The sequence below is a fragment of the Lactuca saligna genome, chromosome 9 (genome assembly GCF_052625555.1).
Source record: "Lactuca saligna cultivar CGN05327 chromosome 9, ASM5262555v1, whole genome shotgun sequence".
Classification (NCBI taxonomy): domain Eukaryota; kingdom Viridiplantae; phylum Streptophyta; class Magnoliopsida; order Asterales; family Asteraceae; genus Lactuca; species Lactuca saligna.
The window spans coordinates 170,545,869-170,572,534 of record NC_136425.1 but is presented as its reverse complement, the minus strand read 5'-3'; the positions used below and the strand labels follow the sequence as shown (position 1 = coordinate 170,572,534).

Genomic DNA, 26,666 nt, shown 5'->3' with positions numbered 1-26,666 from the left:
TCTCGTTTGTGACTGGGATGCCGAGGATCACAAAGCGGGTGTGAATTACCATGGAAATTCACATGGTGCCTTCATTGTAACGATCACCTATTCGATGTGCCGGTAAACCACACACGCTCCATCGAACTATGATAAACAATGAATCACCCTTTGCCACCTTCGCTTAGAACCAATTAGTGTGCCGGTAAACCACACACGCTCCACTAACTTCTTAGCAAGGTGCAAAGTGTAATTTCATGGGATTGCATCAATTCACTTTTCCTAAAGTAACTAAGATTGGGAAATTTTTAAAACGTGTAGTTACTTTGTATTTCTTATTATACTTTTAATGAGAAGATGAGGTTGCCCTATCCTACCAATTCGGCTAACGACCCTCCACCAATCAAGCAAGCGGTGGGTGTGAGTGTACACCCATTAAGCGCCATTTTATAGGCCGCAACCTTATACCCACCTTATAGATCGGCTTCGTGAATGAGGCCTACTAATGGTAAGACTAGCATTTAGTTATACATATATATATTATTCTAGTAATATCATATTAGTATAGGGTTTTATTTTAAAACCTTTTAAAAATCTAGGGTTTGAAATTTAAGTTGTCTAAATTAAAACTTTTAATCACAAATATAAATTTCAAAACTTTAGGGTAGGTTTTAAACATTTAAAACATGAAGGATCAAATAACAAATAATTCCAATTAACAATTAATATCCTAATTATCTTTACTTGATTTATCCAAGATTTCTTTTAAAATAATTATCAAAATAATTAATCATTTATCACATAAGGAAATTAAATATTTTATTAGATGATAAATATCTTTAATTAGATCAAGATTATAGTCATATATATCAAAAAAAACGGATTAGGGTTGATCTAATATGATTAAGGTAAGTTTCCATAAGATAAACATGAAAAAATCCCGGTTTTGCCTAATCCAGATGCCCGGACTCGCCGAGTACAGGCCTACTCGCCGAGTCCACTTTGGAACTCGCCGAGTCCATGACTCATAAACCCAAAATTGAATTTTGGAGGTTTGTTTCAGTAAATCAAGCAACAATTTAAAGAAAACCAAGCTAGTCTCTGATACCACTGATGGGTTTTAGCCATAAGAACTTTCCTATGTGCACATGCAAAACCCTAATGCTTGGATCTAGGCTTTCTAATTAAACATGCTTTCAATCCAAGACTTCTAATGGCTAATTGGGTTAAATATCAACATTAAAATAGATCTAGAATCATACCTTTGGATTCCTTGTTGATCTTGTTGTCTTGGAGCTTCTAGAGTCACAAATGTCACTCCTCTAATGGCTTACAAACACCAATAGCAAGCAAGATGATTTAGGAGAGAGGAGAGGGGAGGAATTCGGCCAGAGTATCTCTACTTTAGATGGTGTATCGAATTCCCTCACCCCTAGGGTCTATTTATACTTGTAGACTCCTTAAGGGTTACAACCTAAACCCTAATTGGATAATCTTCTCTTAAGGTTATCCAAATCCATTCCATAGATAAACCTTTGGACGATTTTAGCTATCCTATATCTCATAGAATTCGTCCAAAGCATATCCCAAGGGATTTATAGTCTAAAGTTTAACTATCAAACAATTGACAGTTTATACCCCTTTATTTAATTAATCTTTTTAAGTCACCAAATTAATTCCAATTAATTTATGACTTATATTAATCAAATAACCATATATTATTCCTTATAATATTTACTCTCTCTTAACAAATCATCCATCAAGTTGCTATGGTGAAGGCAACCCAAAAGGACCATGCACAACCGGATCATATACTTGCCTAATATAGTTGCAGCCTTAGACACTATTCCAACAAAAATCATTTAGGAAGGGATCTATGCTAGTTGTCAAGGCTTAGAATGAACCAAGGCACACTTTGGCACCCAATTTCGAGTTTACGGTCCAAGAAGACCTTGGACCGTAAACACCTTGTTCTTGGTGTTCTTCAAGGTTTTGACATGTATTCAAATCAAACAACTAGCTAGTGAAGTATACTTACATATTGGAAGCTTGAATGATCGATTTTTGCGGATTTGACGGGATCAATTTATGATAGTTGACAGAGATTGCTTGGTTGTTCTTGAGGTGGAAGTTGGAAAAATGAGAGAAAATGACTAAGTGTCATATTTATACTCTAGGTGGTTTGCGGTCAAAAACTCTGAGTTTTCGTCCATAAATTCCAAATTTTGGAGTTCCGCGACTTATGCTAAACTCGACAACTCTAAATTTTACTTCCTTATATTTGGTTCGATTGACGAATATTATTTAAAATATTCCAACAGGCTTAAATCCGGCCAAAAATATTTTGGGATAAATTTGGCTAATTTTTGACGTGCTTAATTACAACGTTAAAACAAAAGGAAATTTCGGGTTGTCACAGGGTTATACACAGTCGAGTTCTCTAAGTAATATTTCAAATAAGGGGACTCAGATTGTAATGTGACCAACATATGTTGTGGCAATCTACGTGTAGGTCTGAATGAAGCTTGGTTCAGAAGTCTGTAAGTTTTGTTAGATTTAAAGGATAAGAATACCTCTTTTTGTTTGGTGTCAATTGGAATCGGATCTTGTATCTCTTGGTAAAGTTGTTGAAGTGTCAGAGCCCAGAACCTCGAACTTGAGATTTCTTGAGGCTTCCTCTTCACATCAAATTTTCGAAAGTCTTGCCACAAGACTTCAGTCAAATCCATAGTGTTGGTTTTCCCAAAGTAAACGTTGTACACAACGTAGAGCCAATCCTTGTTAATCGTATCAGTAATGTCGTGCTTTATGGGAAGTCCTCAAAGAATGAGATGTATAACGACCATACAAAGTTCAAGTATTGTAAACTTTTTGAAGGTCTTGGCCTTGAACTATTTTGTGTATCCATTGGCATTAAGGAACGTCTGAAACTCTTCAGCGGTGGGTTCCTACACTTTGAAACCCTTGGGATTTTCTGGTATGCCTATAGCCTTGAGAAACGTCTTCTTCGTTACTGGAATGATTCGATCTCTACTAATCTTGGTTTTAAGAACTCTGTCTTCAATTTTGATACTTCCAAATGCAGTGTGAGGGATCCAAAGTGGAATTTTGGGGTTTGGGGTTTTGGTAAGTGGAATGGCAATGGGATTACGTGAGATCAACTCGATAATAACCCTAATGGATTCATTGTAATCCCTTGGATCCAGGGAGAAAAGTTGAGTGGTATCAATTACAAAAACGTTTCGGAAGAAAATAATGAAAACCTTTTGAACTTATTTAAAAAACGGGAGATAACGGAACAAGGAAGCTCCGAGATGGATTTACATAAGATGCTTCCGAGGAGAAAAGAGCACTTGTACATGATATAGAGTTCGAGATTGCACAGACTCAGACTGAATATCAGAGGTAAAATGAAAGAAGATCTTAGAGGACATATTTTAAATAGATTTTGAGATTTTCAGATGTAAAGTATTAGAGCTCGCACAGAGGTAAGAGGTGATAACTCATTACCATTTCGGACTTGAATTCTGAGGTGAACTTCACAATACACTTTGAGATTGATTTCGAGGCAACATCATAGCAAAAATACCAATGTAACTATATTGGTCATATAGACTTCAAAGGATGAGATGAACTATACAACTTAAACTGGAAGAAGAGGTTAGATAAAAAGACAAGTAAAATGATCCTATTTATTCAGAGAGTAATTAATTATGAGATAAAAGGATTTTGACTTCGGAATCAGTTGACTTTCCCATGTTTCCATCAGAGAGTATAAACGTCTTGGAAGAATTGAGGATCAGGCAACATCATACCCGTTTTGTTCAGAAACCCATTGAATTTGGTTTCGTCTAATGCCTTAGTAAATACATTAACAATTTTATCATCGGATGGAACAAACATAAGTTTAATGTTTCCTTTTAAGACATGATCTTTAATAAAATGAGACCGAATGTCAATGTGCTTCATCATGGAGTGTTGAATTGGATTGTGAGACATTGCAATGGCACTTTCAGAATCATAGTAGATTGGAATATGTTGAAATCGATAACCATAATCCATAAGTTGAGGCTTCATCCATAGACATTAAGAAGTGCAACTAGCAGCAACAATGTATTCCGCTTTGGCTGTTGAAAGAGCAATGCAATTCTGTTTCTTGGATGACCAGCTAACCAATTTTCTACCGAAAAATTGACAGCCACAAGAGGTGCTTTGTCTGTCCAATTGAACACCACCATAGTTGGAATCGGAATATGCTTGAAGGAGGAAACTTTGATTTGTAGGATACCAGATTATGAGACTTTTTGTACCCTTGAGGTATCAAAATATTTGTTTAACATCCAAAAGATGAGACATCTTTGGATTGACCTAAAATCTGGAACACAAATAAATAGAAAACATGATGTCCGAACGACTTGTTGCTAGGTATAGTAACGATCCAATCATTCCCTTGTACTTCTTTTTATTGACATCAACACCTGATGGGTCCGAGAAAATCTTGTGTCTAAAACCCATAGGTACCTTGGTAGAGGCATAGGTATCCATCGAATATTTCTTGAGAAGCTCGAAAATTTATTTTTCCTGATGAATAAAGATTCCTCTGTTGGTCTGTTTTACTTGAAGACCAAGGAAGAAACTTAATTCACGATTCATGCTCATCTGGAATCGACTAACCGTTAGTTTGTCAAAATCATCAACCATTGATGAATTCGTAGATCCAAAAATGATATCGTCAATGGAGATTTGGACTAGCATGAGATGTTTTCCATTTGACCTTCGAAAAAGAGTAGGATCAAGGTTTCCTCTTTGAAAACTAGAACTTTTGAAAAAACCGGTGAGAGTCGTACCAGGCACGAGGAGCTTCTTTGAGCCCGTAGACAACTTTTCGGAGTTTGTAGAAATAGTTCGAATACGAAGGATTAAAATAACCTAGGGGATGTTGCAGATAAACACTCATAACGTTCATTTGGTAAACTTTGAAACCTTTGTGGGCTGCATAGGCAAGAAAGATTCTGATTGCTTCAAGACGAGCAACACAAGAAAAGGTCTCATCGTAATCGAGTCCTTAGATTTGAGTGAATACTTTTGCCACCAAAATTTCTTTGTTTCGGATGATAACTCTAGCTTCGTTTACTTTTATTTGGAATGCCCATATTGTACCAACGATAGGGTGATTCAGAGGAGGAGGGATGAGATTCCATACTTCGTTTCTATCAAATTATGCCAGCTCTTCTTGCATGGCTGTAATCCAGTCAACATGCTTCCTTGATGGATTTTGGTTCAACCATTGAGATAAATGTCGAGAAGTGACATTCATTTTGGATGTTAGCAACAAAGGATGATCTGGCAGCAGGGATGAGATTCCATACTTCTTTTCTATCAAATTATGCTTCCTTGACGGATTTTTGTTCAAGCATTGAGATAACATCCATTTTGGATGTTAGCAACAGAGGATGATCCTTGGTCCAGATATGTAGTATCGGAAGCTCTTCTGCGGCGGATGATCCAATATCAAAAATGGGGTTATGTAGCTCTTCTTGGATAATTTGAGTTTGAGGATGATGCCACCCCTGAACTTCTGAATCTGAGATACCAACATCGTCTTCATCTGGAAAGTCAAAGAAATTTGCATCATCTACATTGTTAAATCGGAGTGGGATCAAATTTTGTGAATTGATCTATTGCATCTAGAAATTCATCCGTTTTTGATTTGAGACAGGTATTCATATTCTTTCCCTCAACTTGAGAAGGTTGAAACGAATCAGAATCAAATGGAGGAAAAGTTGGGGGCGGAACAAACATTTTGTGAAACTTAAGCGATAGTTGGGGAGGACGGTCTTGATCGAGATTCTAAATCAAGATCTATTTTTGTAGGTATGAACAGGGTTTCAAATTCAAATTTGTGGATGCTTTGGGTGTTTGTAGATTCTGGAGATGGATCATCGGACTCAATTATATGGGTAGTCACATGGGTTGGGCCAGAATTCTAAACATAGTTGTCATCAAAAGTCATATCGAAGCTTTTTTCAACAACCTGAGTTCTTCGATTAAGAACTAAATATGATTTGGATTTGTCTGAGTATCCCGAAAAGATTGCTTCATCGGATTTAGGTTGAAATTTGGTGAGTTGATCATGATTATTCTTGATGAAACATCAGCAACCTAATACATGCAAAAATGAGATACTTGGCTTTTGACCATTCATGGATTCATATGGTGTCATGTTGAGTCGACGATTGATGATTCTTTTGTTCTGGGATAGGCAGTGGATACGGCTTCAGCCCATAGATAAAGCAATAGATTTGCAAAATTCAGCATTGATCGAGCGGCTTCAGAAAGAGTTCGGTTCCTTCTTTCTATGACACCATTTTGTTGAGGAGTGTAAGGAGCTGAGAAATTGTAGTTGATTCCTTTGTTGGAGAGGAATTTATCAATAGTGAGATTGGTAAATTCATAGCCATTATCACTTTGGATTCTTCGAACATGCAGTTTCACTAGAACTTCAATTCCTTTGATGAAATTAATAAGCTCCGAGGCAGTTTTGGACTTGAGCCTGAGGAAGAAAACCCAGGTGAAGCTTGTAAAATCATCCACAATCACCAGAATGCATTTCTTGTGATGTATACTTTCTACTATGGAGGGTCCACACATATCTATATGAAGGAGTTCGATGATGACAGGATGACCTTTCTTCGATTGCTTCCCACATTCACAGGCAACATAGAAATGATCGTTTTCAAACTTGAGGAGTGGATAACCTCTGACCATTTCTTATGAAACTAGTGATAGGTTTTGAGCATAAGAAAAGTCCTAAGTGTTCATGCAACCCTAATGCTTTGGATCTAGGTTTTCTATATTGAACATGCAAACTTGAACACAAAAGAATAAACCCTAGGAGCGGTATACTATTTTTGAAATTCATACAAAACTACGGTTTGATTGCATAAATTGATTTTAATGTTGCAATAACAATAAATCCCTTGTAGATCTTGAAGCTTGAGAACTTAGTGTCACAAGTGTAACACCTCTAATGGATCATAAACACACAATGAAAGAGAATGATATGAGAGAGGTGGGAGTGATCAAAATTTTGGCTATTGCTTCTTCCGAAGAGTGGCCGAAAGTCATAGCCCTAAGGGTCTTTATATAGTGCACCAAGGATGCTATGGATTATCCCTAATTTAAAATATGGTAATTATCCACCTCCTTTGATTATCCATATATGATAAGATATCCTATAAACTGTAGAATAATCTTGCATATATCATCATAAAAAGACGTCCACCCTTCCCTAGGAAGGTTCTGGACCTTTTTGTTCAACTACTGAATAATTGCACTTTTATTCCCTATACTATTAATTAATCCTATAATCCCAAAGTTAATTCCAAATTAATTTATGATTAAATATTAACTAATAATATGATTACTAATTAATATATTATTGCCATAACATATTAATAAATCATTTATTCTAATTTATTAATCAACTAATAAATTCTTCCTTTTTCTCAATAATCACCCCTATTTAGTTGCACGTGTGAATGCAACCCAAAAGGACCAGGCCACTATCAATTCAAGTACATACCAATTACAGTTATGGGCTTAGACACCTAATCCAACAATAAGATCGTTCATGTATCGGAAGTTGAAATGAGCTAGCCTTTGATTCCATTACCAACTTACATCAGGGACAACCTTGCAAAGAAGACAGAGTTAAGGCTTTCCAATATTCATGTTTATATCTAAAGGTTACTTGTTCTTGTTATGATTGGACTTCATTAAGCATTATTTTTGATCTTCAGACATGACGTAGTTGGGTCTTTTGCAGAACTTAACTATTCGGTTTGCATCTATAAGTTGAGCAATGCTAATTAGATTGTGCTTGAAGTCAGCTACATATGCCACATTTGAGAAGGAAAAGTTTCCATTGGTAAGGATGCCATAGCCTCGAATCTAAGAATTAGTGTTGTTGGCATACGTCATATTCAACAACATGTGGTATTGATACTACTTTTCTCATATCAGCAGTTTGCAGAACTGATGGAATCACAGTGTTTCTTATAGTTGTAGTTTCATTATTTTCATTTTTAACTTTCCACACATATTTTTGGTTTGAGTCTTTTGAAACTTTTTGAAAAACTGTGTTTTTGGCAACTTGCTCTTTGTATGCTACTTTTGATGGGACATTTGGTTTTGAAGGTTATTGGGTTTTGAAAGCCGTACCATCAAATTTAGCAATGAAGACATTGGAAATAGTCCGAGAAGAGTTAGTATTGGTGGGATGAGTATTAAGAGTCTTTTTTGGAATGGGACTTACAACTTTCTTTTGAGCTACATGACTAGGAGGATTTGAAGGCCGTTTAAGAATCTTAACAGGCAAAAAAGTGTTGTGGTTCCTAGTGGACGGGCTTACAGTCCGAGATACTTTCTTCTTAGAGTTTTCAATGAATCTGGAATCATATGTTGACCTAATTTTTTTTCAAGGCATTTTTCTCTTCTGTCATTGGATCAACGACGTCTTTTCTATTTAATGAGGGTTTCTTCCAAGATTCAGATGATGACTTGGAAGTTTAACCGACATATGGATTGTTAAACTTAGGCTTGATGGGTACTAAGGTTGTTCTTGAAACTACATGAGAATCTGAAACACGTGAGTCATATGAATTATCACTTACAATTTCTATATTAACGTCATTGTCTAAAGATGCCCAAACGAAATCTGATTTATTAAAGTCTGCTCCATTAGTGACTGGAATTATTTCCTCAACAACACAATTGTTACGAAGATCGTGGTTCGTAATTTGAGCTGCAATGTGGGTATTGCTAGGGAAAGATTATGAGGTCTGATTCAGGTCCAGGGGTATCAAAGGCGGAAGAACTATGGAATTAGGACACTTGAAAACTATAGGTTGAAACTCATGAATCAAAGATGAAAGGTAACATCGTAAATTTCCGAAGTATGAGTTGAGGGCCTGAATGTGTAATTTTAGGAAGCTACTCGACGAGTAGGTGTGGTTACTTGTCGAGTCGGAGCGGGTCAAGGTTGCGATTTAAGTGACCAACTCGCCAAGTCGGAAGCTGGACTCGACGAGTTGGTGCTGGTATATAGGAAGATGCTATGTTAGTGACCCGGTTTCGGTCGATATCCTAGTAAGGATGATGTTATGCTTTATGATCTACTAGATCGATTTGTATGCCTATGGACTATTATGTGATTTCGTGTTATATGTCCACATGGTTATTAGCTTGATGTTGGGTTGAGGCGGTCCTGCTTTATGCTGAAGGCCAACATACCTTACGAGCGGTCCGGATAGATTGTAGGCCTGTATGGCAGTCCAGTCATACCAAAGGCTCAGATAGATCAAGATAGACTGAAGGCCCGGTGCGGGCGATCCAGTCATACTGTAGACTCAGAGAGTGGACCAAGTAAACTGAAGGCCTGTTGAGGGCGGACCAGTCACGCTGCAGACTTGAGAGGCATGGTTGTTCTGTATTGTGATACAATATGTTATGATTATGGTTGTATGTTATTGGTATTTTGGGGGTAACTCACTATGCTTTCGGGCTTACAGTTCGGTGTTTTGTTTCAGGTACTTTAGGAGATCGTGGCAAGGCGAATATATGATCGTACCGCTCCTCATGTTTTATGATTTATGTGATATGGTTATGGGGAAATACTATGATGTTTAAACTATTTTGAAAACAAATGTATGAACTTAATGGTGTTTGAATGAATTAAAATGTTTTAATTTGTCTTGAATTTTATGGTCGTTATAGATAGAATTGCCTAAATATGTGATGCCTGTTAGCCTAGGGTTTTCCTTTATATGAGATATTCAGTATTCCTCTAAAAGTGAGGATTGAGCGCTTGCTAGGTATGTTTGTGTTAGGGTATTGTGGTGATACTTTAGACAAATATGGGTAGGTGTTGAAGGTAGTATGGGCCCGTACTACTGAAAGCATAGGACCCATACGCATATCAAGGAAGTCACAACTTTCTAGAGTGTTGGTTAGAAGTTAGTTCTCGAGCGATTATGAGGAGTATCTAAGAATGTTATTGGTGTATTTTAGTATGGTGATTACGAGACGGTTCGGGATAGGATCATGTTCGGGATTGGGATCAGGAGAGGGTGTCCAAGATGGATCAGCACCACCCGAGGTCATTGGTCAGATAAGGATGGATGAGTTGGATGCGAGGATTTGTGAAATCCTACATGATAAGGTTGCTGCTATGTTTCAAGCTGAATTATTGGAATTTTTTGGGTCGATCAAGACCACCATGGTTTAGTACTTCGATGAGCTCTATGCAGCTCTTGCAGAGACAGTTGTTGCGCCTGCTGTAGTGGCTGTAACAATGGCAGGGGGAGGAGCCGGTCAGGGTTTTTAGTATCAAGACTTCGATGGGTTAAGGATTCGATCGTTGCTATGAGATGGTTGCCGGACATGGAGGGATGTTTCTTCATGTGTTCATGCCCTTCTGATCAGAGGGTGAGGTGTGCTCTGAACCTGTTGAGGCTCAAGGCAAAGGATTGGTGGAGATTGACTATGGGATCATATTCTAATGCTCAGAGGGCTGCGGTTACTTGGGATCAGTTCCGAGATATGTTCAGTACTCGTTATGTTCTGCGGGTTGAGCGGGAGAGATTGGCTCAGAAGATTTTGGAGTTGAAGCAGGATTCTGAGTCGGTAACGGAGATCACCAAGATGTTTACGAAGAGGGCAATGTTTTGCCCTAAGTTTGCTTCAGAGTAGGCTCAGATGACTCGGTATCTGAAAATGCTCAAAAAAAACATCAGGCAGTTTGTATCCACGCAGAGATGTAGTACTTTGTTGGATTTGTAGGAGGCTGCCAGGCGGCGTGAGTTGGAGATCGAGCTCCAGTTGAGAGAGCTAAGGCAGGCCCCGGTGTAGTCGTAGCCTGTGCCAAAACGGATGAGGGTCGTTGATTATCGACAGGGAGGTCAGAGGATTTTCACTTGTGGGAAGTGCAGCAAGGTGCATGAGGGAAGTTTTTGTTCTTCTTCTGGGTGCCACAAGTGTGGCAAGGAGGGCCACATAGCCAGGGATTACAGGCAACAGGCTCCAGATGTTGGAGTCAGACTTTGTTATAATTTTGATCAGGTGGTCCATATGAAGGTCCAATGTCCTCTCTTGGCTATTAGGACAGTGCATGCCCCAGCACCAGCCACTTTGAGACTTACTGATGGGGTCAGGGTCGAGCAGAGCCTCCAAAGGCTCCAGGTCGTGCGTATCAGCTTGTGACCAAGGAGATCGGGACAGCACCAGAGGTGATAGCCGGTATGTCTTTTCTGCCTTATCTTGTTCATGTTATTATTATGAGTTATTGTTTCCTGCATGAGTTACTAGAGTGTAGTATATGTTAGTGAAGAGTTAGTATTGAGAATTTTAGAGGGGTAGTATCCGATGATGCGTTCAAGAAAAAGAAAGGTCATGATTAAAGGATTCCTTGATGTTCAGTGTCTTGGGTTGGGTCAATTGAGCAGCATACCAGCTTCACCAGCGGTAGACAGTAGTTGGTGCTCTAAGTGGGGGAGAATTGGAAATTCTCGAATGAGTCGTTGTTTGAAGGATGTTGCCTGACGCAGTTTGGAAATCGGTTATTGGAGTGGTGCATTGAGGCGGTTCAGGCATGGTAGTGAATCTGTATGTATTATGGATCTTTGAGCAAATAATGAGGATGCTTCTATGCAATGGAAACCAGTGGGGTTTTCCCCAAGTGGTGGAAATAATGAAGGATATGCTTAAGACTATTTATGGATTGATGATTATGCGATCAGTCCTGGGTATGTATGTGTGTTATGAGGTAGCAATGTTCCCCAAAAGTGGTTAATGTAGAGTGAGGATCTATCACTGCGGCAAGGATTGAGGATGCGAAGTCATGCTTTAAGTCTCCCTGGATAAGGAGAGGGTTAGCGGGTACAGATTGGAGATTTGGACAGAGGAGCTTGAGATAATGGGTTGACAGACTCGGGAGTAGTCTAGACTGGTACTGAGTAATATGTGAGAATATTCTAGTCTGGTCCATTAGTGCCGGGAATTATTTCCTCAACAACACAATTGTTAGGAAGATTGTGGTTCAGAATTAGAACTACAGTATAGGTATTGCTAGGGAACGATTCTGAGGTCTGATTCAGGTCCAGCCGTCCAGGGGTATCAGAGACAGAAGAGGAATGGAATTAGGACACTTGACAGCTATGGGTTGAAACTCAGGAATCAAAGATGAAATGTAACATCCCAAATTTCAAAAGTATGAGTTGAGGGCCTGAAGGTGTAATTTGTGGAATCTACTCGACGAGTAGGTGTGGTTACTCATCGAGTCGGAGCGGGTCAAGGTCGCGATTTAAGTGACCAACTCACCGAGTCGGAAGCTGGACTTGACGAGTTGGTGCTGGAATGAAAAAACCCTAATCCTAGGGTTTGCACCCTATTTAAAGGACTTTATGTCCTCTCCTTAGCCCCTTATCACCCTCTTGAGAATCAGAAACCCTAAAATCGTGTGTGGACCATTGGAGTAAGCTTTGAAGCCTTGGAAGAAGATTCTAGCAAAGGAGGCTTGTAGATCAAGTGAATTGCATCAAGGGATTCATATAGATCCATAGTCTACTTTAGTTGGGCGCATTTTTGAGATCTGAGGTTGCTACTTCAGATCTAGACTTGTTTTGATCCAGGAAGTTATAAAGTATCAGCCTTTGATTTGATGGTGTTGGAGTTTGGAGCAGTGCTTCGGGATCGTGCTTTCGTGGTTCGGTTCATTGTTTTCAAGGTGAGTTATTGTTACTGTACTCAAGGTTCTAAGGCACCAAGGTCGTCCCTTTGGATTGTTATTTTGAACTTGTTTTGGTTATGTGATGGTATGCTCTGTTAGTTCAATATCCTCGTAGATAGGATGGTTATGTGATGATATGCTCTGTTAGTTCAATATCCTAGTAGATAGGATGGTTATGTGATGGTATTATGTGTTAGTTCAGTATCCTAGTAGATAGGATGGTTATGTGATGGTATGCTCTGTTAGTTCAGTATCCTGGTAGATAGGGTGGTTATGTGATGGTATGGTTTGTTAGTTCAGTATCCTCGTAGATAGGATGGTTAAGTGATGATATGCTCTGTTAGATCGACATCCTGGTAGTTGGGATGTGGTCATGCTTATAAACCAGTAGTTGGTCTTGCCGTATGTATGTTGGTAGTAATACATGTGGTATGTGCATGTTTGAGTAGTAGTAGAGGGTATTCCATCCCGATAGGATGATAGGTCCCTAGTATGTTTATTCTGTAGAATGTTACGTGATTATCTGATAGGTATGCATGTTTGATAGTGTGTGGGCATTCCAACCCGATGGTTGTGGGCCAGGAGTATTCCATCCCGGTAGAATGATTGGACTCATAATAAGTGGGGCATTCCAACCTGATGGTTGTGGGCCGAGAGTATTCCATCCCGATAGGATGATTAGACTCATAGTATGTTGGCATTCCAATCCGATAGGATGATTGGACTCATAGTATGATTGGACTCATAGTATGTTGTGGGCCGAGAGTATTCCATCACTTTCTGATCTAGATGACCATTAGCCTTCATCACATTCGATTGTTTTCCTAGCCATAAGACACATATTTCTTCCAGTGCTCACATCATCTTCATCTCCATATAACCAATACCCTTCAGCATCCATTGACGCAGTGGTGACAAACGCTTTTTCACTTGTAGCCAATTCGTGGGCTCGATGAGCATAATAAGGAGAGTCCTTGATCTTGGGTTTATGTGTGGCTTCAGCCATGTAGTCTTTAGCGAAGTGATTTCCATGAACACACTTGTGACAAACGACCTTTGGTTTTTCTGACTTCGGATTCTCATGAGATTCTGAGGAATGATTTGGTGTTGAAATGTTTGGTTTGTAGGCAGGTGGGGTCTCTGAAGGTTTAGGAAATGGTTGGGGATTATTCTGGTGAGGATCTTGGAAATGGTTATTATATGGTTTGTGGGTGGGCTTCCATGGATGCTTGTATTTCATGGATAACAAATCAAATTCTTGTTGAAAGCTAAGTTTAGAGCTCATTTCTTAAGGACCGAGGTCTCCATCAAACTGATAGTTGGAATTTGCAAGATCAGGTAAAGTTGGTGGAGAGAGGTGAACATATGGAATGGACGGGACAACGGATTTGAAAGGGACCGAAACAAAGAGGTTTGGAACTTGAGGATTGAAAGAACTAACAAGCACTAGTGTACCTCTGGAGAGTTCTCTCAATGTTTGTGCAACATTTAATTCATGACCTTGAAGCTCATCAAATAGATGGTAGAGCTTCAGCTTCTTTAGAGATCCATTAATCTGAAGACACGATTTCATGTTTCCCCATCCTTTACCAAGACTGTTAATGAACTTGATATTGTATTCTAATGGAGTTTGGACAATTCCATGAGCTTTCATGTTATTGAGGACGATTCGGTATCGGTTGAATGCTGACGCAACTGATTCGCCAGGATTAGTGGTGAAGGTATCAAACTCGTTGACAACCAAAGTTAGAAACTTATCCTTCATTTTTCTGATCCCTCAAACAGGTCTTGGACAGTGTCCCAAATATCTTTAGCATATTTGCACAACTTAATGTGCTTAAAGAGAAAAGGAGGAACACCGAACAACATTTTGGAAAATGTAATCTGATTTGCATGAAATTTCTTAATGTCATCAGCAGTCAAAGGTGCTTAACGTTGTTCTTCTTGACCCATAAGAGTTGCAACAACATCTCTTATAGTTTGTCTAACTGGAACATGTGAAACTTCTTTCATAAATCACCAAATTGCCTCACCTTTTTCCTTACCAGGTAAGAATCTTTCCATTCTGACTTTCCAGTGATCATATTCTTCAACAACTAGCAGTAGGGCACGAGAAGGGCAGCCTATGCTATTTGCTATTTGCATTGAATACATTTGTTGAGAATTAAGAGCAGCCATTGAAGTTAAGATATTAGAGCAGAAGTGGTATATAGAAGAAATTTTATCCTGAACAAAGAAATGATTGAAGTACCAAAGTAATTTCAAATCAACTACAATTTGTTCTTATGGATTCAAAAGATAACCACTCCAACATTGATACCAATTGTGAGAACAAAAATCAATACGCAAGGATAAGGCTTGAAAACTCAAACCTTGAGTTAATCTTTAAGATCAATGTCTGCTCTTAATTAATGGTTCCATTCGAACCTGGTAATACCAGTTAAGACTTGAATGATATATTCAACAAAGTGTTCAAGTAATAAATGAAGAGAAATTTTAGAGTATAATCAATGCAAAGACATTTTAAGAACAAGAAGAATGTTATGAAAGAACTTTGACTTGAAGGAAAAGTGAAAGTGATGTAAAGAGAATAAATACTATCTTTGGAGTAAAACGTGAGATGTTCTGATTAATATTAAATGAAAAGATAATTACTCCTTTTATAATGAAAGGAGGTACACAGTACAAACTGAGAAACATTCCTAGGACTGGATAATACATAGAGTTTGACAAACTGTTATTTAAAAGGTACACCAGGAAAAGTCCTATAAATTGTTACATCACAAATAAAGACAAAATACATTAATTGTTGAACAGAGAACTAATCTCGGAATTTCCCTTCATCTCAAAACGATCTTCATCTCAAAACATCTTCTTATCTCAGACTCATCAACTGACTTCGGAACTTGTGTGATTGCTAGAGGTTGACTTTTCATGATTCAACACTCTCGCCGCCTAGCAGCCTTCTGCAACTCAATCAGTGAACCATAGCGTTGTATGGATACAAAGTGTAGGATGTATGCTCAAGTAACGAGTCATATGAGCTTGTTCAGAAGCAGCAAACTCAGGACAAAAAATGGCCCTCTCCATAAACATCTTGGTGATCTTCATCACCGACTCAGTCCCTTGTCTCAAATCCAAGTACTCGTGGGCAAAACTCTTACGCTCCACCAACGAAACATATCTAGAATGGAACATCTCCGAGAACTGCTCCCAATTCACTGCAGTCCTCTGCTTAGGAGATTACGAGCTAGTAACAAGTCTCCACCAATCCTTCGCTCCGGACTGAAAACGATCTAGAGCGCACTTGACCTTCTATTCGGTTGGGTAAGAGCAAGTGAAGAAACATCCCTCGATGTCAGAAATCAACCTCATGGCTATGATCAGATCTTGAACTTCGTCAAACATCAGGGGCTTCATATTGTTAAAGTCCCGATACCGGAAGGCTCTTCCAGCGCCAATCCCGACAGCAGCAACGACAGTGGTGGCTGAGCAACCGCAACCTCAAAAGGTGCAAAGTATCGCTCATCAAATTACTCCACCATAGAGGTCTTAATAGACCCAAACATCTCCAGTAATTACGCCCGAAAGAGGGAAACAACCTCCTCCTGCATTATCTCCCTAACCCACTTCTCGATAAATGCTGGCCTATCCTCACCACCAGCTTCCGATCCTGATCTGGATCCTGCCTCAAATTGTCTAGTCATCACCGTACTGAAAATAAACCAAGGAGATATCAGAGAAAACGCATACCATACCAGGGAAACCAACTGCCAACAAAGCCCTAGGGGTTGTGACTTTCCAGCTACTCGTACGGGTCCTGTGCTTCCAATAGTATGGGCTCATACTACCTTCCACACCTACCCGTATTTTTCTCAGAGGATCATCATAACAACCCTAAAATACACACTAGCATACGAATACACTCAATCCTCACTTACTAGAGGAAGGCTAAATATTGCGCGACTGGTCGTCTGAACGCACACAAATCATCCATGAAACTTCCACCAACCCTGCAACAGTCGTGTATGCTAATCATACATAACACTAGATCTTATAGAAATTCAAATATTTGATTCTACCCTAATCCCTTCATCAAACAAGAACAGGAAAAAAGGCTAAACTAAAAATTCTCATGTTATAGAATCTTAGTTATGTACAACTATGATGCAGACACTAAGCAACTATAGTTATGATGTCAATTCCATATAAGAAGGAAACCCTAACTACCTGGCATCACATAATCAGGCAATTCTATCATGCAATCCTAGAAGATCCCTAGCCTATCACTAGGATGTTGTTCTAACATATCATAATATCAAATAACAATGTAGTAATTTGGGGTCTACTTACTGGATCCGGTTGATCGTACACATCACATCCTCTTTGATTATTTTGAAAACCATTTGAATATCATCTTTAAAACCTTTTTCCTTAGTTTGACACTCGATTCACACGAGTATTCCTCCACTTCACTCGAACCAAGGCTCTGATACCAACTTGTAGCACCGATAATAATCACAAGAAATTTAAGCTTTTAAAATCAACCCAAATTCATAAATGGTTTACAAATCATATTTTCGAAATGTTTTCCAACATCAGAGCCTCCCAAAATCATAACTCGGAAACAAGAGGATGTGTAGGGTCACCCCTTCGCCTTCTAGCGGTCATCCGAAGTACCTGAAACCATAACTAAAAAGTGTAAGCCAAAGCTTATTAAGTTTCCCCCAAAGTACCAACACATATAATAACATCATGTAATGGGTCCACAACTAAAAGACTGGATTACCCCTGAGCCTACAACATAAGTCTGGCTTTCGCTCGGCCCCATAGCTTATGTCTGGCTTGCTTCCTGACTAAATATGTCATCATACTGAAATACCATTAAGTCCTTGGCATGAGTTTGGCATACTACCCAGTCCTCAACTTGTATCTGGAATGCTCATGAGCCCTTAGTATGATTCTTTCATGACGTACCCATCCATCAGCTTATATCTGGAATGCTCCAGCGTTTGTTGGCTACGACACGAAGCAGTACAACCTCAACCCAACATAATATGTCAACATATAATATATAACAAACATATAGAGATAATCATGCATACAAAATCACAGGTAGTCCTACAGATCTACCAGACTAGCATATCGACAACTAGCATAATCATGCATATCTATTCCGTACTCAACATAACAGTGACTAGCAGGATATCAAACCAATGGGCCAATCTTGGTGCCTTCGAACCATAAGTATAGTGAGGAAAACTCACCTCACAAACTGGACAAAAGCTGATGATGTCTCGACTCTGAATCTTAGCTCTAACCGTCACCTATCCAACCAAATGACCAATCTCACTCAAAATCCAAAAATACCCAAAATACCCTTAAGTCAAACTTGGTCAAAATAAAAGTCAAACTGGTCAAATCAACTAAGCCAACCCAGTCGAGTCAACTCAACCGAGTCAACCCAGAGTGAGTACGTAGGGCGTACTACATACTCGAGTGTGACCACCATCAGGGTGATTGACTTGGTACACAAGGCGTACTCCCAGACCTCCAAAATCCCATTAAGAGCTTAATGACTTAAGCTCTCACGTCCATATTTCAGATCCATAGCTATAATACACTCAAGAGTCGTAAAGTATCCAACTTTATGACTTTGCATGACCATTAAGTGCTTAACTCAACTTCTTAATCCACTAAGACCTTCTAAATGATGCATGGAGCAAAACCAACCATTTTGAACCCATTTTTATGACTTAAAACCCTTACAAAGTTCTGAAAGGATAGCTTAATGGGTCAAGAACATGATATGTTCATGAATCTCCATATTTGGGACAAAAAGGACCAAAAATATTCCAAAACAAGATCTAAATGAAACTTCACCAAGTTTAGAACTTGATACCTCAAAATGGGGCCAAAAGATGGTGTGATCCTAGATCTTAAGAGCTTCACTTCTTCAAGGTGGTCTCTCATTCCTTCCTTCTTCTTCAAAAGCACAAAACACACTCTCTTAAGCTTGTAAATGCTTCACAAGATGAATTAAGGTTGCAAAAACGTAACAAGAGGATGGAGGCTGATTAGGTGAGGGGAAATGAGGCTATAATGGGGTTTAAATATGAGCCAAACCCTAAAAATTAGGGTTTGAATGCTTGTCTCGTACACGTTACATACTAGGGTGCACCCTAATACGCTAAGCGTACACATGTAGGTGCGCATGGTGTACTCTCCAACCTCCTAAATTACGAAAATCCCACTAGGGCCTTGAATGCACACTTTCTTTTACTTAGGGACCAAAATGCAATATAATATAATTAGTGGCTTAAAATTAAAAGTACCTTATCATCAGGATGTTATATATATATAGTTTAAAGTTTAATTAATATCTTGAACTAAATTTACACCATAAATTATGTAAATAAATAGAAATAAAACAACATTAGTACAAATCAATAAAATTAAAATCATAAATATGATTTAAATATATGTTAAGTAATTATTAAATAAATATTAGTTTTAAAGAGTACACATATTAGCGAAAAGTATAAAGTATTTGTTGATGTGTTAGTGGAGATCACTTTTGATAGTTGGTAAATTTATTGTATCGGTATAGAGATCATTGTAAATGTTGATATGGAAAGTTTGAAGGACCAGAAATTGCAGATGGTCTAAAGCCAAAATATTTGCAAGGGTGAATTTTGTGGACAAAAACGAAGTTTGGCCTGGCAACATGGAAACCAACCGGATGATGAGAATGGTTGGAGATATTTTTAATATTATACAATTGCTTGTTGACATCATTATCCAGCAAAATTAATTATGTAAGTGTTTTACCCTTAGAAAGATGTACAGAATATTATTTGTGAAGTATGGAAGCAGGAATCTAACGCATAGACTATTTGGAAATAAAAAATAATTCTCTTTTTTGCATTGCTATCATGTAACATATATAATACCTTTTGCGAAGCTATGTTTTTATTATTTTTATTTTAGGATTAGATCGTTCTATTAAAGGATTCAATCAATGGATTTATGCATTTTTAATTTTGAATCTTTTATGTTTTCAAAAGCAAGAGGCGAATTATGGGAGATAGAGCCTTGATTGAAGGATAAACCAAAAAAGAATAACGGATGAACTTATTAAGTTTTCTTAAGCGAAAAAAGAGCTGCTTCATAGTAATAATAATAATAATAATAATAATAATAATAATAATAAATGTATCGTAAGATTACTAGTATAGATTTGGACTTTTTATAGCCCGCAAGATTATTGTATTATGTCATCATTAAGTCACACCAAATTTTGTATACACAATTTCACCACACAAATCGTCCCTTTATAAACACCTTTATTGACATTTCTTTGCTTATACCATGTTCGTTTAGATTGTCTCTAAATCCAACTATATCCGATCAAACAAGCAACACAAAGCTAAATATCGAAATTGTACATAGATCAAAATATATAAGCATAACGCAAAGAAAAAAAAACATATTAATTATAGTACATACAAAGGAGGAATACAACATTCTTTTCAACGTGACATCTTCTTATAACTAACTATATTGTCTCGCGGGTGTCATGTTCTTTTTCCTTTTCCGCCTCCTTATTATCTATACCCCCTTCTATGACAAGCGGGTTCATTTTGGAGGGGTTTACCACACAATTCGGGTCCCAAGGATCACATGTAGGAGCTTTGGCTTTAGTTTCTCGGATCAAAATTAAAATTATTCTTTATTAGCTTTTTATACCAAGGTTAAATGTGCCATTATTGTTTCATATTGATAACAAGTCATACAAATCTTATTCGAATAAAATCATCAACTCAAAACTCCATTTTACACCTATGTGCTTTGTCATAGTAAGACATGCCAACCTTTTCAAGTGTGTCTGCGGTTCTTTCGGTTACTAAAGTTAATATGGTGGGAGGTGCACATATATCTGGACCAAATGCAAAATAGTCAGCAAGCCAGTTACTCCAAACCTTGCTTCTATATCCTAAAAAATTATAATCGATTAGTAAACAATTATATAAAATAATATTAGTTTAAATTATAAAAAATAATAAAGATTACTTTTTCCACGTCACAGTCAAGTTCACCAAACTTGACCATTCCTTCCAAAGCCTTTGAAGCCTTGTCTCACTCAGGTTTAAGTTGTTTAACATATGGACACCTGAAAGAAAACATATATATATATATATATATATATATATATATATATATATATATATATATATATAAAGGTTTAAAATTGGATATGATAAAGTAAAAAAGAATAAGCATATTTGGAATAAGTCTAGGAATAACCAGGGTGCTCTGAACAAGACAAACCAAACATCTTTACTTTGCATAACCAGTTGTTCAAAATTTCCTGAATTCAATATAACTGAGGCTGTATCACCAGCGTCAACGAGATTTAAATTTCCGGTGAATGATAAGAAGAAGAAAGAAATAAAGATCAACACATTTGTCGAGCGATTCATGGTTCCTGACAGAGGAAAGGAAAACGAAAAAACGGATTCTTTTGTTTTATTGATAAGAGATGCCATTATTGTTTCATATCAATAACAAGTCAAACAAATCTTATTCGAATACAATCCTCAACTCAAAACTCCATTTTACACCCCTGTGCTTTGTCATAGTAACACAGGCCAGCCTTTTCAAGTGCGTCTGCAGTTCTTTCAGTTACTCCGGTGGGAGGTGCACATTTATCTGGACCAAATGCAAAAACAGTCGGGAACCCGGTTACTCCAAACCTTGCTTGTATATCCTGAAAAATTATAATCGATTAGTAAAGAATTATATAAAATAATATTAGTTTAAATTATAAAAATAATGAAGAATACATTTTCCACATCACAGTCAAGTTCACCAAACTTGACCTTTCCTTCCAATGCCTTTGAAGCCTTGTCCCACTCCGGTTTAAGGCTTTTAACAGATGGACACCTGAAAGAAAACATATATATATATATATATATATATATATATATATATATATATATATATATATATATAAAGGTTTAAAATTGAATATGATAAAGTAAAAAAGAATAAGTATATGTGGAATAAATTATTACCAGGGTGCTCCGAACAAGACAAACCAAACATCTTTACTTTGCATAACCAGTTGTTCAAAATTTCCTGAATTCAATATAACTGAGGCTGTATCACCAGCATCAACGAGATTTAAATTTCCGGTGAATGATAAAAAAAAGAAAGAAATAAAGATCAACAGATTTGTCGAGCGATTCATGGTTCCTGACAAAAGAATGGAAAACGAAAAAAAAACGTATTTTTGTGTTTAATTGATAAGAGATGTGTGCTATAAATAATGAACCATGCATGTAATTTGAAGAAACGTGGATGGACTAGCGAACTATTTGCTGACTCATTATTAGCAAATGATGGGGTCAAATTATGCCTACATTAATGGAGTAACTGAGCTTTTTCGTGAAGTTTAACATATTAATAAAAATCTTTTTTATTACGTATTATTCTTTTGAATATATTTTATAAACAAAGTGTATATATTACAAATCCATCTATATATGTGACCTATATCTTATAAAGAATATTATGCAAAGGATATTATATGGTTCTAGATCAATAGTTATCTTTTAACATATAAAACCACATACATCCGTTCTTTCAAGCTTCTTTCAAAGTGTCACATGGATACTATTGCAAGCCACGCCAATTGTCTCATTCAACTCCAACAAGACTTGCAAACATTTATTGGAGGGGCCTTTTGAAATAACAAACATAATTACATATCAGGTTCCACCGTGTCGGCCGTTTTTTTACCGATGCCACATACATTCCATTTAAAAGTTTAATGTTTTGCCTATAAAGATTTGGGTAGTACGGGTTGATGTTCTTCGCAAAAGAAGATAAAAAAAGGACGGAGAAATGAGGGTTTTAGACAGCAAAAGAGGAGAAACACATTGTTGAACTTCCACCTTTGGCAAATAAAAAAAAATAGGGGACGGTGTTCACCGCCGATAATAGTGTCCACGTCAGTTTGCCATCGATCAAAAACGCACGACACCGTGCAACCTTCTATATATTTGTGTACTTTCTAAATGCAACACATCAGCCAACTTCTCATATATATATATATATATATATATATATATATATATATTTATATATATATATATATATATATATATATATGTATATATATATATATATATATATAGTTTCAAGTTTAATTAATATATTGAACCAAATTTCACACTATAAATTAAGTAAATAAATTGAAATAAAATAACATTAGTACAAATCAACGAAATAAATACATAAATATGATTTTATATATATATATATATATATATATATATATATATATATATATATGTGTGTGTGTTAAGTTATTATTAAATAAATATTAGTTTTAAATAGTAGAGATATTAGTTAAAAGTATATATTTGCTGATGTGGTACTCGAGACCACTTTTGGTCTCTTGAAAGTTGGTTGATATATAATATTGGTATACAGATCATTGTAATGTTGAGATCATTGTAATGTTGAGATTACAAATTTGAAAGACCAGAAATTGCACTCTTTTAGATGGTCTAAAGCCAAAACATTTGCAAGGGTGAATTTTGTGGACAAAAGAGAAATTTGGCCTGGTAGCATGGAAACCAATTGGATGATGAGAATGGTTGGAGATATTCTTACTATTATAGAGTTGTTTGTTGACATCATTATCGATCAAGAGTAATTAAGTAAGGGCTCGGTTGTTTTTTGGCAAAAAGACTTTTTGGGCGCCAATATCTACGGGTGGGTAGATATTTACCAAAAAGACCATTTGTTTTCTGGAAGACAAAAGAACTTGAACAAACTTTTTCATCTCTTTTCCGAAAAGACCTAAAAATATAGCTTCTAATTACATAATACAATTATCACCACCATTCGCTCTTTGCCTTTCACGATTGCATCCTCCCGCACCGACGATCTCTCCACACTGGCCAAATCTCTAGTGGACGTTGGTCCTTGATCTGCCTTTTACGCTTCTTGCTCTTCCTCTGTCACTCCACGTCGTAGTCGCCACCGCCGCCGGCTCAGCAAGTACAATTTGTTTCGTCGTTCTTTGTTCTCCTCTCTCGTTTCTCTTTTCTTATCTCCCTCTCAACTTGTATTATTAATTTAAACTCTATTAATGGTGAAATCTCATCTACCAATTTGTCAATTAAAAACCTCAATGTTTTTGATTTCTCAAATAACTTTCTTTTTATATGTTTGCTTTTGTTTTGTTTTCTACCGGATCTAATTGATTATGCTTTGTTTAAGATGTAATTTTCCTATTTTTTTACTACTCTTATACCATAAAAGTATTTGTTTTTTCTTGTTTGAACAAGTAATTTTCCTTTGAGTAAATTACACGAATGGTCCCTATGGTTTGTGATCATTTGCACATTTGGTCTTTAACTTATTTTTTTAACTCGGAAGGTCCCTACAGTTTGTTTTTATTACACACTAGGTCCCTATCTTACCTAAAAAGACTATTTGCCATTAATTTTTTAATTTATTTAAATAAGGTGGCTATGTAAGATAAGGTAAGTTCAGTTGGAAGTGGGGTTGAGCGTGTATTTATTTGAATAAATTAAAAAACAAGGGCAAATTAGTCTTTTTAGGTAAGATAGGGACCAAGTGCGTGACAAAAACAAATAGTAGGGACCTTCCGAGTTAGAAAAATTAGTTAGGGACCAAACGTGTAAATTACCTCAAACGATAGGGACCATTCGTGTAATTTACACTTTTCCTTTTTCTTGTTTGAAATCCATTTGGCACCGAACATGGACATCAAGGGTATTGCTTTCCAAAATTTGTATATTTTAGATGTGAATCTACTCCTTCGGTTGAATCATAATGAATAATTGTTTTAGCTTTGTTTGTTAATGCCTTAGTAATTTAATTAAGATTTAGGATGTTGAAAAATGTTCTTATGTAACCTTGTATGTGACCATCACTGAAATAAGATGAACTGTTTTTATACAATCTAACAAATATTATCAGTTATTTCAGATTGCATGAATGCATGATAAAACGGAAAATACGAAAACACGCGAATGACGAAAACACATATGTGTGACTAAAAAGTTTCAACAATATATATATATATATATATATATGTATGTATATATATACATATATATATGTATTATATACATATGTATGTATTATATATGTATATATGTATTATATATATGTTGTATATATGTTGAATAGTCAAACAAAGAAGAAGTCAACAAAAGTCAAAGATGAAGAAGACAAACCCTTCCCATGTGTTTTGCTCCTACTACTACATCAACTTGCAGCCTCTACATCATCTTTCAACTTACACTCAAGTGCACTACTACAAGATATTGGTTTCTCATATATATACATGTGTATGTAGTGTGTGTTTGTTGTTGGAGATAATGGAAGAGAAAAAGAGAGATAGATATGATATAGTGAGTTTTTCCTTTGTAAAACTACACCCTCTCAATCTTCATCCGTGGAGCTAAATGAAGAACACCAAGATCAAACAAGAAGCTAAGTGAAGAACACCAAGATCATCAACAATGAAATGAAGAACACCATCAACCATCTTCATCTTCTTCATTGAAACTAAAGGTTTTTCATCTTCACCACCTTTGATCATCACATAATACACCACCAAACACTTTCCTTACATCAAAACACCAAAACACAACCATGAAACAACCCAAAACCTTCTGCATCAAGATCAACCACAAAACCCATCACTATTCATCATCATCTTCATAAGAAATTTCACCACCTTTACCACCTTATATCAACCTCTAAACAACCTTGAAAACATCCTCAAAACACCATAACACCATTACCCTAGCCAAAACATCATAAACAAAACTTACCTTCAAATCAGAAAAATCCCGAAATTGACTCTGACACGAACACGCCCCGTGTTAAAAACCAAGGCAAAATCAACACGCCCCGTGTTGCCCTCTGGTTGCCTTCTTCATACTTCTGAACCTCAACACGCCCCGTGTTCAGCAAGGCTAAATCAACACGCCCCGTGTCAGCATCAACATCATGAACACGCCCAGTGTTCGGCAAGGCTAAATCAACACGCCCCGTGTCAGCATCATTCATCAAGAAAACCCTCCAAAACCCTCCTACACGACCCGTGTCACTTGTGCCTTATCTTACACGACCTGTGTGCATGTTTTTACCCAAAAATACCTCAAATACAAATACATAAACCCATGTATTTTGTACCCTTTTGTAAACACTTGTTTTACATAAAATCGAGCTTTAAATGAACTTTTTGTTACTTATCCAATGCCGGATTGATCTTTGAACAAATATCGACCAGTCGCTCCAAGAGTCCCAATATCGACCAGTCCATTCAAAGAACAAATATCGACCAGTCGCTCCATGAGTCCAGTTCAGTCAATTTATTGACGAACCTACTTGATATATATTTATATATTTATATAATTTATTATAGCTTTATTTCATTTAAATATAGTCATTTATATTATTTATAGCTTTATGTTATTTAAATACAGTCATTTATATTATTTATAGCTTTACGTCATTTAAATACAATCATTTATATTATTATAGCTTTCAGTCATTTACAGCTTTCATATTTATACTTATTCCGCAATTATTATTCTTTATATATATATATATATATATATATATATATATATATATATATATATATATCTTATATCTTAAACTGATATATCTGTCACACAGTAACTGGTAACCGAGCCTTTTGTTGTGGTAATCAGATTGTTATATTTCCAACAAATCGGTATCTGAGCTGATATATAAAAGGAATAATATCCAACAATTGGTTCAGAGCTTGTGTGATTTACCTTGAAATTTTTGTCGAAAAACTTTTGGTTATAGCGTTTAT

General features: G+C 36.7%; 1 protein-coding gene across 1 annotated transcript; it reads right to left on the bottom strand.

Moving 5' to 3' along the window:
* Positions 1-21,092: 21,092 nt before the first annotated feature.
* Positions 21,093-22,049, bottom strand: LOC145018317 (protein disulfide-isomerase 2-3-like). Its single transcript, XM_078976211.1, has 3 exons — positions 21,844-22,049; positions 21,613-21,712; positions 21,093-21,536 (listed from the first exon to the last, which is right to left on the bottom strand). The coding sequence occupies exons 1-3, from the start codon at positions 22,017-22,019 to the stop codon at positions 21,372-21,374; spliced, it is 441 nt and encodes a 146-aa protein (XP_078832337.1). The 5' UTR covers positions 22,020-22,049; the 3' UTR covers positions 21,093-21,371.
* Positions 22,050-26,666: the final 4,617 nt, after the last annotated feature.

Bases quoted from the DNA above. Each gene is read 5' to 3' on its own strand.
- LOC145018317 (XM_078976211.1), bottom strand. From the start codon at position 22,019: ATGAATCGCTCGACAAATCTGTTGATCTTTATTTCTTTCTTTTTTTTA. The intron at 21,713-21,843 runs GTAATAATTTAT...GTTTTCTTTCAG, and splicing joins GTCTTGTTCGGAGCACCCTG to GTGTCCATCTGTTAAAAGCC. The intron at 21,537-21,612 runs GTATTCTTCATT...ATAATTTTTCAG, and splicing joins TTGACTGTGATGTGGAAAAT to GATATACAAGCAAGGTTTGG.